The 17051-nt window shown below is 54.9% G+C and overlaps 4 protein-coding genes across 4 annotated transcripts; 2 read left to right on the top strand and 2 right to left on the bottom strand.

Annotated features, from left to right (window-relative positions):
- Nucleotides 1–2874: 2874 nt before the first annotated feature.
- J4E79_007038 (uncharacterized protein) lies at nt 2875–3195 on the top strand (the record flags this gene model as incomplete). Its single annotated transcript, XM_049355906.1, has 2 exons — nt 2875–3041; nt 3069–3195. 2 exons carry the CDS (start codon nt 2875–2877, stop codon nt 3193–3195), a joined length of 294 nt encoding a protein of 97 aa, XP_049209360.1.
- A 320-nt stretch (nt 3196–3515) lies between these two features.
- On the bottom strand, nt 3516–4307 carry J4E79_007037 (uncharacterized protein; the record flags this gene model as incomplete). Its single annotated transcript, XM_049355905.1, has 1 exon — nt 3516–4307. The coding sequence occupies one exon, from the start codon at nt 4305–4307 to the stop codon at nt 3516–3518; it is 792 nt and encodes a 263-aa protein (XP_049209359.1).
- Nucleotides 4308–4747: 440 nt separating this feature from the next.
- On the top strand, nt 4748–11527 carry J4E79_007036 (uncharacterized protein; the record flags this gene model as incomplete). Its single annotated transcript, XM_049355904.1, has 3 exons — nt 4748–5036; nt 5088–9613; nt 9665–11527. 3 exons carry the CDS (start codon nt 4748–4750, stop codon nt 11525–11527), a joined length of 6678 nt encoding a protein of 2225 aa, XP_049209358.1.
- A 3416-nt stretch (nt 11528–14943) lies between these two features.
- Nucleotides 14944–16912, bottom strand: J4E79_007035 (uncharacterized protein; the record flags this gene model as incomplete). The annotated part of the gene is given in 4 exon segments (XM_049355903.1): nt 14944–16185; nt 16235–16603; nt 16652–16695; nt 16714–16912. 4 exon segments carry the CDS (start codon nt 16910–16912, stop codon nt 14944–14946), a joined length of 1854 nt encoding a protein of 617 aa, XP_049209357.1.
- Nucleotides 16913–17051: the final 139 nt, after the last annotated feature.

Here is a 17051-nt window from a genome sequence, read left to right as displayed (position 1 = left end):
TCCACACCTATCCGCACAAGCCGCCCATCCCGAACCAACCATGAAGTTCACCGCCATCCTAACCGCCCTGTGCGCAAGCACCACCTTCGCCATCGACATTTTCCAAGCCGACGGCTCCATCAAAGCGATGGCAGAAGGCGATCTGCTACCACGCCAGATCCCAGGGTGCTGCTCCACCAACTTCAATGGGCCTTGTGTTTGCCCACCTGCACCTTGTACTAGCTGTGGTGTACGTATTTCCTACTCGACTCAAGATGAAGGAGACGAAGAAGAAGACGGAACTAGAGAGCCCTGGAGGGGATGAATGAGAGCGATACGTCGGGTTGATCATGGGACGCTTTGCTAATGTGTCTGGGTGTAGCTTGAGTGCTGCGGTTTTTAGAGAGGTGCGATAGTCCGCCATGACCGGGCACTTCTGGAAAGGAGGGATTCTTCGAGAAGAGACGTATGAGAAAACGTCCAAGGGGGAAGAGAGGCAAAGACATGACGATAGAGAGAGAAAGAGAGGGGGGATCAAGGGCGTAATAGCCTGATGTCAGCATGGAATCAAACATCTGCGCTAATGTCAATATTAGGTAGTGTGCAAGTACAGATTTCAACATTTCGAAGTTTATGAGTGCCATGAAGAGTGAAGTAGATAGCTACTAGAAGCAATAACAGCTGACACGGACAGGACTACGACAGACATGGCTTCTCGTATCACTAACCACTGACCGCCAACCCAGATCACCTTGGGCCACAGCTACGGGTAAATATCGGGACTCTCCTCCAGCCTCATAATTCCCAGTTACCAGGTCCGACAATACTCACACATGGCAGTGGTTTCTGCACACTACCACCTGGGCACTACCACCAACAACGCCAGCAACAACACCTCCATCGCACGACACTTCCATCCCATCCCACCGCCCCAACTCATCGCACCGCACCTAAAGTCGCAATCTGATGCCCAGCGGCGCCAAGATGTGAATCAGCCCTCCAGCCTCCTACCTAAATAGTACTACAAATCACAACAAGAACAGATCGGAACCCGAACCATTGGAAAGGTCGAGGTAATACAGTACACCAGAGATGGCGCCATAACACCAATCCATACACCAAACATTCCACCCAGGATAAGACCCTTCAAACTGGTCCTCTACACCTCATGTACAGCCTCGTCACTCGTGCCAGAATTGCGACGTGCAAGGCTAGGTAACTAAGTAGGATCGAGCGACCGAGAAACAACCGTGGAACCACTGTACAGGACAGGGAAGAAAGGCGGTGAATGTTCATGCGACAACTTTGGAAACCACTACCAAAAGCCGTCAAGTGGCGACCAGATACTCGAAACGAGGCTACCAGCTACCATCGTCGACCCAAGCAATCTATCACGACACTAAAACCGCTCTACTCCAACGGCGCGAAACCTAATACGCGTATCTACAACATCATCGTCACCATATCCTCCCATCCTCCCGCCCACCCAAACCGCGACCTCCCTCATCACTGTCCTGCATTCCCATGCCCGGGTTATGCAGGCGCATCCAACTGCCGTTGACTGCTGCAGGTCATTGTACGGCTCTTGCGCCCGCGGTAAGGATACCCACATGTAAGCAGTAGAGACGACAGAGGTGGTGATGTGCGGTTTTGCCCAGGTGCTAGAGCTGGCTATTCAGCCTATATACCTAGGTACGGACTAAGCTTGGAAAGTGGACGCGAACGGGCCGAAACGATGGGGGTGGTGTGCGGAAATGGGCCGGCTTGTGTGTGCGTGGGTGAGGTGGTGAGGTGAGGTGATGGGGAGGGAAGGAAAGGGAAGCTGGAGGTGCGCAAGGTATGTGTGTGGTGTTGAGGTGGAAGGAAGGTTTGAGATGTTTGGGACACAAGTAGTATACATACTTATATCCACACCACCAACCACATCCCCACATCCCGAATCCAATCAACAATAGGTAACCCACCACATCTACCCACCCGGCCAACATGCGTCTCACAGCCCTACTCAGCGCTCTCTGCACGAGCACCGCGTTCGCAAAGCACATCCTTCAAGTCGACGGCTCTGTCAAGATTGTACCAGATCCGCAGCTGGATGCACGCCAGTTTATCCCGGATTGCTGCTCGAATAATTTCGCTCCGCCTTGTGGGTGTGGGAGGGCGTATGAGAATGCTTGTGGTGTATATTTTGTTGTGAAATGAATGAAATGATGGATTGGCGTGTAGTCTTCTTGCTGAAATCTTTGAGGAGGGGAGAAAGGATGGGGAGGAGTATATTGGGGTTGTGTATGATATCTTATGGGCAGAAACTTGGGATATGTTTGTAATCTATCCGCCTTGGCCTGAAAGAACGAATTCGAAAAGTTCAATATCAACGTCTGCTTTCCATAACCATCTTCACCGGATACCTAGTTCAACACCCCGTAGCTAGCTGTGATCCACATCCACATACACTAACACTAACAATCACAACAGCAACAACGAAAAAGCCACCAGCGGCCACCTCCGACCCCATCTCCTCACCGCAGCATCACTTCATTCATGGTGTGATGCCCAGTACCGCCTAGATGTGATTCAGCCCTTTAGTCTGCAAACCCCAACCTTACCGGGCCGAAATGCAAGGGGTTCGTCTCCACAGAATGCGTACGCAGTGTCTGTGATGCAACGGACGAAAAACAAACGAGGCTGGATCAGTAGAGATGTGGAGATGTGGAGATGTGGATATGTGGATATATGAAAGGTACGTGTTGGGTAGAGATGGACGGCCGGGGTAGGAGATGGGGGATGGGCTGTGTGGGTATAAGTATCTAGGTATAGCACGACCACGACCACCCTCCTATCCAGACAGACAATAAGAATACGTTTACCTACAACTACAACCTCCTTATCTCAACAACCATGAAGCTCACCGCCCTCCTCACCCTCCTCTGCGCGTCCACCACGCTCGCCGCCACGAACTACGTCCTGCAAGTCGACGGCAGCATCAAAGCCTACGACGTCGTAGAAGGCGACCTCCAAGCCCGCCAGCAGTTCGAGAGCTGCTGCGCCACCAGATTCGTGCCGCCGTGCGGCTGTGGTACCGACTGTCCTAGCTGCGGTGTAAGTACCCTACCTACTCTAGAGAAGAAGAAGAAGGACATTGCTAACAGTGTGCGTGTAGGTCAGTTGCTGCGGAGTATGATTTCACTGAGACAGACTGCATTGGGGGAGAGGGCTTGAAGGGAGAGAGTAATTGGGAAAGAGGGAATGCATAATGTTACATATGTTTATTTTCTATGCCAATTTGAAGGAGGTTCAACGGTCTTCCCACGTTGCCCAGAGAAAAAACGCCAGTATACGTGAAAACATGTGCCAACGCCGTCGCTATGCAGTTAAGAAACAAACATGGTCTACTTTATCTCAGTTCCTTCCATGCCATCCATGGTACTGCGATGACGCACAGCGAGACGAGCCACTCATGACATGCGAAATACATAACCACCACAGACGCAAAAGGGTACTCCTCATCAAATGAGAGAGATGGCAAGCCTCAGACTCGTCTACTTTCTCATTCCGGAGAAGTCTTTCAGGATGCCAATCATGTGGGTATTGGTCTGCTTGCCACCACGACGAGGACCCTTCTTCTTCTTGTTCGTAGGGGCGGCAACAATAACCTTGGCTTGCGTAGCGGCTGTCAGCTTGTTGGCCAAGAGTGCCTTGCGCAGCTCGTCCGGGTTATCGGGCACCTGGACCGAGTGCCAGGCCTTTGCGAAGACGGGGTCCATGGGCAGCATGAGAGAAGGGTCGTTGCCCCAGACAGTCTTTGGCACACCGTCCTTAGCGCGTCGCACCAGCACCTCCTTCTTGTTCTCCATCTTGGTGATGTCGTCGGCGACGGTGGACCAGCCGTCTTTCAGGTCTTTGATCTGCAGTCCCATGGCCGACTTCTGCGTCTGGAAATGGCCTTTGAGCTGCGCGCGGTCGTGGATGCTGAGCTTGCTCTTGTATTTGTAGCGTTCGTTTGCAGAGTCCCAGCTGATCCTGTTGCCGGCGTTGTCGGCGCGCATCAGCTGGCGCAGCTGTTCGCGCTGGATGTGGCCCGGTGGGATGTTGAGGTATTCCATGATGTCGTCGAAGGTGTGCCATTTTTCTTTGCGCTCGCGCAGGAAGTCGTTGACGTAGGTGAGGCGCGTGAAGACGTGCTCGCCGGTGCCTGTGTCCTGCGGCTGCGAGTAGACGACGGGGGGCGCTCCATCGGTTGGACGCTTGCGCTTGCCGCTGGCGGAGGAGCTCGAGGGTGTGGGTGAGGGGGCATTCATGCCTGTGGCCGAGTTCGCTTTGAGGAAGGACATGGTGGTTGTAGTGGTAGTGGTAGAAGTTGAAGATGCGGTCGGGGGTGGCTGTTGCCTGGTCGAGGATGCCTGCTGTCGGCAGTCGAGTGTGCAGCGTCTAGCTAAAGAGTCGCACGGTAGACAACGGGGAAGGTCCGGTAGTAGTGAGCGTGGATGCGCGGAAGGTGCGGCGGGTGAAGGTGAAGGTAGTAAATGGAAGGTGCCGAGTGAAGGCGTCGGAGAAAGACGCACATGTGCTATGACCTCAACCTTAGGAGGCAGCCGCGCTAGTGGTTGGCCCCTGCGCGACCGTCGTCAAACAACTGAACTCGCGACTTTGACCGCGGACCCGTTCATTGTTCGCGTCAACACCACCGCCCTCCTTTGTCTCTTTTCTCCCCGGGACCCACTCGACCGACCCGGAGAATGGTTCGAGGCCTGCAATAAACTAATACACCATCATGGCGGCAACCGTCGACGTCGGCTACCTGGCCGCGTCCTATTCCGTCCCAGAGACAACCCTACAGTCATTACTATCCGAGCCCACCGTCGAGCTCGTCCAGACGCTCCTCACTCAGATCGAAGCGAAGGCGCGCGCATACGATGACCTCCAATCGGAGAAGATCCGCACCGATGTCGAGCTTGAAGCCGCCATCCAGGGCGGAGAACAGCGCGCGCGCACCCTGAAGGCCACCGCAGAGAAGGCGCAGAAGGAGGCCGAGGAATTGAAGAAGAAGCTAGTCCAAGAGGGTACGAGATGCAGAAGCCGTGCATGTCCAATTGATACTGACGCGTTTATAGAAAATGCACGGCAAGAGGCAGAGTCGGCGCTGCACAACCTGCGCGCCTCGGCCACCAGCTCGACGTCTGAGACGCAGGCGCTGGAGTCGCGCATCAAGACGCTCGAGTCCCAGAACCGCGACCTCATGGCCATGCACGAGACCAAGACGACCGCACACGACCGCCTCGCCAAGGAGCTCACCGAGCAACACCAGAAGTCTGTCGAGCTGCGCAAGCAGGTCTCGACGCTCGAGGAGAAGACGCAATCGCTCGAGAGCGCCGCCACCAATGTCAAGTTCCGCGAGGCTAACCTGCAGCAGGAGATCGAGCAGCTGCGCAGCAACAACGACTGGTACACGACCGAGCTCAAGACGCGCGCCGACGACCACAGCAAGTACCGGAAGGAGAAGAACGCCCAGATCGCCCAACTTCAGCGCGAGAACGCCGACGCCGCCGAGACCATCGACACCCTAAACCGCTCCGAGACGCTGTTGCGACAACACATTGAAGAGCTCAAGGGCAAGGCCGAGGAGGACCGTCTGCGCATCGAGGAGCTCGAGAATGCAGCGTCAGCCGCCGAGGCCCATTTCCGCATCGAGCTCGACAGCGCGCGCCGCCTGTCGACGCTGCACCAACAAAATAACGAGATGACCAAGAAGCGCTTGGAGCAGCTGCAGTCGGACAGTAGCCGCGTACAAGAGGAAGCCGCGACCGAGATTGGCCAGCTCATGGCCGAAGTCGAGGCGGAACGTGAGAGGGCTGCCGAGGCCGATGCGCGCACTGCTGAGCTCGAGACGCTCGTCGAGACCCTCAAGAGCGACAACTCCGAGCTTCGAAGCTCCGTCCGCGTACCCGGAACGCCGCGACACGGCATGAGCATCAACGGTGGCTTCAGCACGCCCGGCCGAGCTGGTTCGCCTGCTGTCGTCTTCTCCCCTGGCGGCTCGCAGCTCAAGACCGATGCGTCCAAGACTCAGCTACTGATCGAGAACAACGACCTCAAGAAAGAGCTTCGCAAGGTCCGTGAGAAGTTGGAAGAGAACACCGGTGTCCTCAACGACATGCTGCAGGAGCTGGAGCGTCACCAACCCGAATTCGACGAACTCCGCCGCCAGAACGATGCCCTGAACGAGCAGAACAACGAAATCAGCGCGCTTCTCGAAGAAGCCATTGCCGAACGCGAGGCAGCACAACGCGACTCGCGCAAGGCGCTGGGTGACTTGGAAGGCGTACACAACGAATCTGCTCTCCTGCGTCGCCAGGTACAGGACATGACGATCCAGCTGCGGACATTGTTATGGCGTCGCCAGGTTGAAGAGCAGGGTCTGGGCAGCCTCACAGAGGAACAGCAAGAGTTCATCGTCAACGCTCTTGAGAACAACCAAGTACCGGACAAGCACGTACCAGACGACTCGCCTACACACCAGATGATCACGAAGCACCTGATCCTCTACAAGGACATTGCTACCCTGCAGCAACAGAACGCCGAACTGACGCGCACACTCCGACAAGTGGGCGACGAACAGGAGAGGCAAGAGGTCCGCATGAAGTCTGAGCAATACCAGCAAGACGTCGAGGAGCTTGGCCGTCTACGCTCCGTGGTCGCTGAGAAGGAAGAAGAGATCAAGTCACTCAACGTTCGCTCGCAAACCCTCAAGACCGAGCGCGACATGTACAGCCGCATAGTTGGCGGTCGGGGTCAGTTGCCGTCTCACTCGCAGTCAACATCCGCTTTCGCACAGTCTGTGCCTGCAGGCGGAGCTCCCTTGCTTCTCGAGAACGGCTCTTCATCCCGCGAGATCCCCGAGTACAGCAAGCTTATCAAGGACCTTCAATCCCACATTGACCTGCTCAAAGAGGAGAGTGCCACAGACCGCACTACACTCAAGGCGCAGGTTGATAGTCTGACCAAGGACAACTCTCAGCTCCAGAGCGACAAACTCCGTTTCGAGTCGCAGGTGCGTCGAGAGCAGGACAGGTATGCCCGTCTTGAGGGTAGCATCAAACTGCTCCAATCCGAGAAGGACTCCCTCCAGGAACGCTACAACAAGGTCCAAGCCACCATGGCCCAACAGGACGACAGGCTTGTCAAGGCCACCCAGAACGCTGCGGAAGCTGAGGCACGTCTTCAGAGCTTGCAGGGCGAGATGGTGCAGCTCAAGGCATCTCGGGAAATGTCCGCGACTATTGAAGCACGTCTTAAGGAAAGGAACCAGGAGTTGATGACCGAGCGCGATCGGTTGAGCAACATGGTGTCCTCGATTCAGAGTCTGCGCAACGAAGCTGAGTTGGCCACCGCGGAGAGCCGACGCGAGCTGCAGAACACGGTGGACAAGCTTCGGACAGATTTGCAGAGCGCTGAAAGCAAGTTGGAGGACGAGATCGCCGAGCACAAGAGGGCGACCCAGCAAAGAGACTACGAGCGAACCGAAACGCAACGACGCATCGACGACCTCATTGCAGCACGTAACAGTGCCGAAGTCAAGTCTGCGACCGCTGAAACGACGCGCCACCAGTTGGAACAACGCCTTAAGGAACTCCAGAACCAACTTCAGTCGTCCGAGGAGCGCCTACAGGCTCTTCAACCACGATCGCAGGCCAACGATGAGCAAGATCCTGTCAGTCGCGAGGAAGAGCTCGCGGAACAGGTTTCGGATCTTAAGCGCAAGATCGAGCGCAAGGAAGAGGATCTGGAGGCCGTCACTGCCCAGATTGCCGGCTTCCAGGACATCGCTCAGGATGCCGAGAACCGATTGCAGACCTTTGTCGAGGCCCACGAACGACTCCAGGAGCAACTTAACCTTGCACAAGAAGAGAAGGATGCTACTATCCGCGATCTGCAACAGCGCGTGGAAGACATCTCTTCTGAGCTCGCATCAAGCAGCACCGAGCTTACCGAACTGCGAGGAAAGCATGAGCAAGACACGTTGGTCCTCAGACAAGAGAAGGAAACCTTGGAAGCAGAGATCACCCGACTCAACAATGATGTAGCCGACTACAAGGCTGAGGCTGAGAACCAGATGCAATACGTGAAGACTCAAGCCGACATCGCCGAGCGCGCCCAGAAGGACTACGAGCACGAGTTCCAGAAGCACGCCGAGAGCATGACGAAGCTCCGTGAGCTGCGCGACGAATACAATCAGCTTCAATCCCAGATCACAGAGTTCAAGACGCAAGCAGAAGCTGCACGGACAACGCTGGAGCAGAGTCAAGAACACTGGAAGTCTACTGAGGGTCGCTATGAAGAGCAGCTTGCAGAGGCCAGACGCCGCCACGACGACTTGAAGCAATACAACCAGACATTGCTCAAGCAGTTCGACGAATACAAAGAGCAAATCAACAGCTTGAAGAACGACCGGGGCGCATCGACTGGGGAGCCAAGCAATACGGAGTCCGGCTCTAACAACCTCCAGGATATCGAGACCTATCTCCGCCGAGAGAAGGAGATTTTGGAAGTTCAGTTGAACCTCAAAGTGCAGGAGTCAAAGCGTCTCGAGCAGCAACTCACACACGCCCAGGGTCAGCTCGACCAGACGCGAGAGAAGCTACTGGAAGAGCAAGCCAAGGCCTCGGGTTCGCAGAGCAACTCCAGCCTTGCACATCTCAACAAGAACCTCGAAGAACTTAACGTCTACCGCGAGAGCAATGCGACGTTGCGCAGCGAAAACACGCGTCTTCAAGCCTCGTTTGCTGAGAAGGCCAAGGCACTGGAGGATCTGCAGGCTGAGTTGGAACCCTTGCAAGTTCGCGTAACTGAGCTTGAGGGCGAGCTCGAGCTCAATGTAGGTCACCTCAAGGCTGTTGAGGAGGATCGCGACCGCTGGCAGAAGCGTCATCAGGACGTGCTCCAGCGATACGATCGCATCGACCCCAAGGATCTCGAAGATCTCAAACAACAGATCGAAGACCACAAGGTGGAGCGCGACCAGGCACTCGAGCAGGTCGCCGGCCTCAACGAACAGATTACAGCTCTCACAAGCGACGTACAGAAGGCGAATGCTGAGCGAGATAACATCAAGGCGGCCGAGCGAGAAAAGTTCCAAAAGACACATAATCAGCGCATGTCAGAGAAGAGGGCTGAAATCACCGCACTCACTGCACAGCTCAAGGAGGCGCAGGAATCGAGTACAAGCTTACAAAAGGAGGTCGACCGCATCCGCCAAGAGCTCACCAACGCCCAAGCCACAAGTGCCAACGCCGGACAATCCCAGGAGCGAATGGCGGCACTTCAGAAAGAGTTGGAGCAGACCCGCGCACGACTGGCGACGACCCAGCAAGAGCTTAATGCCGCGAAGACTGCTCGCGACGAAGCCATTGCTCAGGCGAACACTTCTACCCAGGCAGCTGAGAATGCAGATGCGGGCGAAGAGGGTCAGATCAACGAGAACTCTGATGCTACAACGGCCCAGCTGGCTCTTCTGCAGAAGCAGCTGGGTGAAGCTCAGCAAAAGGCTTCGAATGCCGAGAGCAGCCGATCTGCCATTGCAAACCAACTGTCCGAGCTACAGGCGCAACTGTCGACACTGGGCGAGCTCCAGAAGGAAGCCGTAAGTTCCAGTGACGTTCTTGTCACATGCCCGAGACTAACTTTTCCGCAGGCTACGAAAGACACCACCATCGACGAGCTTCGGAACCAGCTTTCACAGCAACAACCGTCATCGAACCCGGCTTCTGCCGAGCCCGCGACCGACTCCGCCACGGCCATGGACACTGAAAAGCTCAAGGAGGAGCTCGCTGCGAAGGCCGCCGAAGTCGACGATTTGCGGGCTCAACTTGCTAGTGCGAAGTCTGGACAACAACCCACCGAGGGCCAGACACAACCGGAAGCCTCGCACAACGACGATCAGATCACAGCCCTGAAGGCTTCACTCGACCAGCGAGAGGCCGAGCTGAACGAACTCGAAGCATCGTTGAAAGCCCGTGAAGACACGATCACTAGGAGAGAAGGCGCCCTGGAGAAGATCAAGAACAAATACAACGAGTCTATCAAGAAGACCAAGGCCGAATCCAGCGAACAGGTCGAACGCTTGAAGGAGGCTCACCAAGCCGAGCTCGAGAGTCTACGACAAGAGAAGCAGGCCGCTGCCTCGACTCAAAACGCTACCAGTGAAGGGACAACCGAGACTCAATCTGTACCGGATGGCATGATCAACACACAGGATCTACCACGACCTGCAGTCACGGAAGATCAGCTCAGGAAGTGGTTCAAGACCAACAGTGGGGTGTTGGCGGTGGTGAAATCTCAGATTCATATGAACCTCGAGAAGCAAACAGCTGCGAGGGATGAGAAGATCAAGCAGCTCAACGAACAGATCAAGCAGCTCAATACACAGATCGATCAGCTCAAGACTCAGAAGGCTATCGATGGCATTACGGGTGTGAAGCAGGAACCTGAACAACCGAAGGCGGCTGGTTCGGGCGAGGACCTGGCTGCCGTCAACGCTGCTTGGGAGAAGAAGCTGAAGGAGAAGCTCGAGGAACTAGAAGCGAAGCTGACCAAGACGCATGAACTGAAGGCGAAACTCAACGCTTCACAGTTGAAACTGTTCAGAACCAGGTTCAGCTACGTCGAGAAGGCTGCGAAGGAGACGCCGACTGAGGAGGTCGCAAAGGTGTACGCCGTTGCGCTGACCCAGAAGCCTGTGGAAGCCACCAAGCCTGCACAACCCGCCACACCCGCCAAGCCTGCTCCCGCACAAGCTGCACCCAATACATCAACACCAGCACAGCAACAGCCAGCAGCGCCTTCCGCGACCAACGCACCTCAAGCAAACGGCACCAACAACCCTACTCCTACCCAGCCCACCCAGCCCAACCCCTTCCTCCAAGCTGCCGGCCACGGCACCAACCCAAACCCATTCCAGCAAAACCAGAACCAAATGGGACGAGGACTCCCGCAGCCAGGTTTCACAGTCCAAGGCCAAGCCCAGGCTCAACAGCCTCAAGCACAGCAGCACCAGCAGCACCAGCAATCCGGACGCGGCGCAGGAACCGGGGTCCAAGCCCTCCGCGGCACTCTCCAATCCAATATCCCCCGCGGTGGCGGCGGCGCTGGCGGAACCGGCATCCCCATGCCTGGCGGACGCGGACGAGGTCAGAACCAACCGCAGCAACAACAACATCAGCAAGGTCAGCAAGGACAGAACCAGCAGCAACAACAGCAGCAGAATCAAGGTCCAGGTGCATCGCAAATCGGTCGCGGAGGCGGTCGAGGCGGCGGACGCGGTCGCGGTCAACAGAACCAGAATCAGAACCAAGGTCAAAATCAGAGCTCGCCGGCTCGTGGTGGCCTTAACCCCGGTGCTGCGGGCTTTCAACCTGGTCAAGCTGGTCAGGCTGGACGTGGACAGAAGCGTGGGGCTGAGGATGATAGTGAGGGTGCGACGAGAGGGGGGAAGAGGGCGAGGGGTGGTAGGGGGGGTGGTGGTAATGGTGGTGGAGGGCAGGCGGGCGCTGAGTAAGAAACGATATGAGTTCGAGGATGTAAGGGACGAGGATGGATGGGATGAGATGGGGATGCGAGCATATATTTTCTCTTTTGTTCAATGTTTTCAGAGTTTCACGTTCATGGTTATCTTTTTCCCTAGGGATGAAGGATGTATCAAAATGGGTATGTACAGCGAAGTTCATGCATGGGATTAGTAAGGCTCTGGGTATGAGCTTGCGGATTTCTTTCCGAAGATGATTCGAGTGGAGGGAAAGAGAGAAAGGGCATGTGTGTCTGTACTGTATCATACCTAGGTAGCATTGCAGGGTGTTTATGGGAATTTGAGATTGATGTGCGTTCTTAGATTCATGGGGTTTGGGGAGCTGTGTTGTATATGTGTGCTTGTGCGTGCCACCTAGACAATTCAATCATGTTTGGGTGGGTGGGGGAGGCGGAGGGGAGGCGGAGGGGAGGCGGAGGGGAGGTGGAGGGGTGGAGGTGGAGGTCTCGCGACAGTCTTTGTCTGGAGCTACATCCAATACATTGCTCTTGATTTCCCGTCTTCTTACAACTTCCGCGTGGGTGTGCATGGCACCACTGTCACCTAGGCAGTTGATTTAGTTTTCCCGGCTAATGCTACGTCATCCTCCCCATCTTCAACGCCGATCTTCCAAAAGTACCTAGGTAACCCACCAACACCCCGCGGGATAGCCTCCGCATTGTTCCCCACGTGTGCGTCGTCCTGGGTGGGTGGGGGAGGCGGAGGGGAGGCGGGGGAGAGGAGGAGGGGAGGTGGTGGAGGTCTTGTAGGCTTTGCGCTCGAACTTAAAGTCTTATCGCGAGGGACTTAGATGTGTACGTTAGTAGGCAGGTAGTAAAGGTCTCGCACACTATTCGCCTAGACACGATTTACTAGAGTCTTCCCCCGGTTCAAAATGCACCGATCACGCGACAGAACCTGTCAACCCCGGAATCGGCGACCCATGCCAAGCTCCATTTTCTTCAGATAAGCTTCTCGCGCGCTAGTGGTGCCCTCTTTGACGTCCCTTCACTCGCTCACCTATGGAAGCCAAGAAGCTAAGCCTGCCCCCTAAAGCTTGTATAAGAGGAGCCGCGGCAGATAGCAAGACGGGATCTGAGTGGGTGGGTGATGGTTGAATTACCTAGTTGGGCCACGGGTGAATCCGGGGTCTAGAGAAGTGTGGGCGAGCTTGGGTGATCTTCGGAGAAGAAATTGTGGGTTACGTAGGGTGATGGGTGGGTGATCTGCGGCGGATGGGATGGGGTTGGGAGGTTATATGGGGAAGCTTGCGTCTTCTAGAATGGTTCTTCATTTTTGCGCTTCTTACGATATATACGACGAAGTTCAGAGTCGAACATAGTACGGAACACAACCTCATACATACCTGCAACAGCATTACGACATACTAGCCTCAGGCCTCGTCTTCAACAACACGGTTCTGGTCCACACACAACATCCCACGATGTCACCACACTCAACAAAAGACCCGTGTATCCCGTACGGCCGCGGTGGAGCGGGAAACATGCGTACGTCCTGTCCTCCCTCACCTCTTCAACCGCACTAACACCGCCCCAGACCGCCGTTCCTCCATAGCGCACACCTGGGCCAATATCCTCTCTTCTTCCTCCTCAACCGACTCCAACAGAAACCTCGTCCTCACATCCAGCCCCGCCGACCATTACGCCGCGTCGAAAACAGAACGTAGAAGACATTCGAGTTCGAGGTCGGAAGGAGGGAGGAAAATTAGTGTAGAGGGGAGGAGGAGGGCGAGTAGTCTTTGGAGTAGGGAGACGGGTGATACGGGTGGGCATGAGTCGAGATGGGGGAGGTTATTCAAGATGGGGAGAAGAGAGAAGCAACGTACGGATGGGGAGAAGGATGTGGAGGATGAGTAAGAGGGGGAAGTGAGGATGTGAAGGTATAGGATGTTTTTTTTTTTGGTTGAGCGTTATGCTATGCGGAAACATTTCTGCACATCTCTTTAGATGTTTATATTTGTTCCCTTATCTTGACTAGCGAGAAAGATACCAGTTTGTTTATTTATACACAAAACATCCCCTTTCCAACTCCTTCTCATCCAGTCTATTCTCCTCCTCGCTTACCACATCTTTCCCCTCATCCTCCTGCACTTCTTCTACACACACAACAACATCTCTCTTATTTCTTAGCCGTCTACCCATGTGTCCTCGACCGCGACCGCGACCTCGCGCGCGTATCCAAGTGCCCCGTAACCTTGCGCAACCCCGGGACAAGACCCGAAAGCCTCTTGTGATTCCGCATGCTAGACCTGATTTATGATTAACTCGATAGGAGTCGTCGGTGTAGGGAGTGACTGTGTACTCTGGTTCTGCTTTTTCACTGGCGGAATCGTCGCGTCTGATGTAATCTGTGTACGAGGATCTCAAGCAGGCGACAGGCCGAGGGGTTGAATGAGTTGTCGACGACTCGGTAGAGGCGTGGTTGGCGTTGCTGGGACGAAGATGGCTTTCGCTAAAGCGTTTATGGCTTTCACTCGTCCGTGTATAGCTTTCACTCGTGCGTATCCGGTCTTCACTTGAGCGTATGCGGCTTTCGCTCAAGCTTGGGCGGGAGTTTATGAAGGATATCGCATCGCACCGGATAGAAGGGCGGCGAGGAGCCATGGTTGGTCGAGGCGTCATACTTGGGACAGTAAGACTGGTTTGGTGCGTAGTTGGGGGCATGGAGAAGATAACGTGCGGTAAAGAGAGGAAATCATTCATGTTGTACGAACCACCATGCCACATACCCAACCCACATGTTAAATGCCAACTACATCTGCGCAAGGACCACGTCTCGCCATCGAATCAATCTCGATACCAACATATTAATATCTCCGATCTTCGTTTTGACCCGCTGGTTTGGAAATGAACGCGTGCGTGTACGATACACAACATGTCCTTTCACACCGACATACTGGATCATGGCTTCTCTCAACTGCGAACTGACGTGTATTTTTATCTCAAGCGCATTTTAATTCGCCTGTCGAAGGGATCTGCTTCGTCTGTTTCTTCCGCATGCGGTAAAGGCAGACCACATGGCGCACAGTTCTGCCACATTCTTGCATGCAACATGTGAAACAGCAAGGGCGGGCCGTCGATCGTTCACCCTAAGCACGCCAGGCTGCGGGATGTCTTTCACAATACACGTGCGAAACGTTGCGGATCATGTGGCGGTCTGGGTTGGAGTTTCGGTATTTATTGCTGGGTTTGGGGGTTCTTGTGTTGATCGAGATTGGCAGGGTGGTTGATGTTGGCATGGCTTTTCTTTGTTCTCAGCTGTGGACTACTTTCTCAACTTGCGATATGAATGGCTGCTGCTTACAGGACGCGAGTCAGTTGAATTGAAGATGTTGTGACATTGGATTGCTTGCTCATTTACAATCGTGATCTTCAGGTGGCCGTGGCCGCCTACAATGGCATCGCCGCACCGTCACCTCGCAGATCACTACCTCCACTCCAGACCTGCACACCGTCGTCTACGTGTCGCCGGATGATCTGGCCCCGACCAAACATACCGCGTCCGTAGCCGTCCAGTTGCTTGACATTATGGCCAAGTGCTCGCAGCTCTTCTACGACCTTTTGGTCGATACCCTCTTCCAAGTAAATCGTCGCGTCAGTCATCTTGCCGTCAGCGCTAGGCATTCCGGCTCCGATGCAGAAGCGTGGTGAATCTAGCGCAGCTTGCGGGTTGAGTTTGAAGACTTCTTGGTTGAGGAGCACCTGTACATGACCCTGAGGTTGCATGAAACCACCCATGACGCCGTACACGGAGTGCAGACTACCATCGTTGATGTATGTTGTCAGGCCAGGGATGATAGTGTGGTATGGTCGCTTTCTCGGGGCCAGAACATTCGGGTGGTCTTTGTCGAGACTGAAGTTTGCACCTCGGTTTTGCAGTGTGAAACCGCAGCCTTTGGGAATGATGGCAGTACCAAATCCGCCATAGTTACTGTTAATGAAGGAGATGGCGTTTCCTTCGGGGTCAGAACAGCAGAAGTAGACAGTGTCGCTTTGCAGATGCGCTGGAGAACCATGGACAGGCGCTGAGATGGCCTTCTTTTGGTCGAATAGTTTCGCTCGCTCAGCAAGATACTCTTCCGAGATAAGCTCGGCAGATGGCACTTTGACGACGTTCGGGTCTGTGACGAACCAATGGGCATCACAGAAGGCGATGCGCAATGCTTCGATGACGGTGTGAAGATATTGCGTGCTGTTGTGGTCGTTGAGGCTCCACTTTGGAATCTTCTTCTGCTTCTCAAGTTCCTGGATGATGCCGAGGGCCATCAATGCGACGATTCCTTGGCCGTTTGGTGGATGTTCCCATAGCTCGATACCGCCGTCTGGTCGCTCTCCAACACCTTGGCCTGTGTACTTCAGCGAGATGGGGTCGACTGGTTCCGTCCCGGTCTCCGCGTGGTGTTTGAGATCGCCTAGAGTGAGATAGCCACCGAGATCTTGCACTACTTTTACGAGCTGCTCGGCTACTTCGCCCTCGTAGAATCCTTTCTTTCCGTGCTTGGCCAGCAGTTTGAAGGTGTTGCCCATGGTGGGGTTCTTCATGATTTCTCCAGCTTTGGGCGCTCTGCCATCCTTGAGCATCTCGCGCCCGTTGGGCGATGCTTTCAAGAGGTCCTTTTCGCTCGCTGCCCACTGCAAAATGTCAGAATGTCACCTGTTCATGAAGCGTTGCAAAACTTACGAATGTTGCTGATAACTCGGAGACTGGGAAACCGTTCTCCGCGAGATCGATGGCGGGCGCGAGCACGTCCTCCATGCTGACCTTTCCACTACCAAATCGCTCAACACAGTCGACCCATCCCGCTGCTGCGCCAGGCACTGTCGCGGCATGTACATGGTCCATGGGAATCTGGCCGCTCTGGCCTTCTGCGATGTTGAGGTCTTTCCTGACCTTGTCGAGAGTGACATTCGCGCCACTCCGGCCGGAACCGTTCATGGCAGATACCTTCTTCGTCTTCGCATCGTAGTACAGACAGAACATATCACCGCCGATGCCCGTTGAGCCCGGCTCTGTGACATTGATGGCTGCCGCAACGGCCACAGCAGCATCCTTTGCAGCGTTAGTATGTGATGGAAGTGGTGATGGATTACGTCATACTGCCGCGTTACCACCTTTCCTCAGGATCTCAATTCCAGCAGCGGCTGCAAGTGGTTGCGTACATGACACGATACCTTTGGTACTGTGTACAACTGAACGGCGGCTGGGGAAATGGACGAATTGAGGCTCGGGGTGTGGGTAGACATTGCGAGTATTCGAAGTTGTATTGTTATCCATGGCGACTTTGGCGACTTTGGCGGGTCGTTCTTGCTCAGGCTCTTGTTGGGCTTTGGACCTCTTGCTTCGTCGTGGGGTAGGCATGGGGACTTGAACTGTGAAGCTTGGAGCTATGAGTGGGGTACGGGCAAGCTGCGATGGTATACCTAGGTACCTAAGTAGTCTCCAACGGTTATCCCCGGAGATGGTTGATGCCGTTCAATGAGCCGATTTCGCTCGATAA

This window comes from Alternaria viburni (genome assembly GCF_023758015.1).
Source record: "Alternaria viburni strain BMP 2772 chromosome Unknown scaffold_15, whole genome shotgun sequence".
NCBI classification, from domain to species: Eukaryota; Fungi; Ascomycota; class Dothideomycetes; order Pleosporales; family Pleosporaceae; genus Alternaria; species Alternaria viburni.
This window is presented reverse-complemented; position numbering and strand designations above follow the sequence as displayed.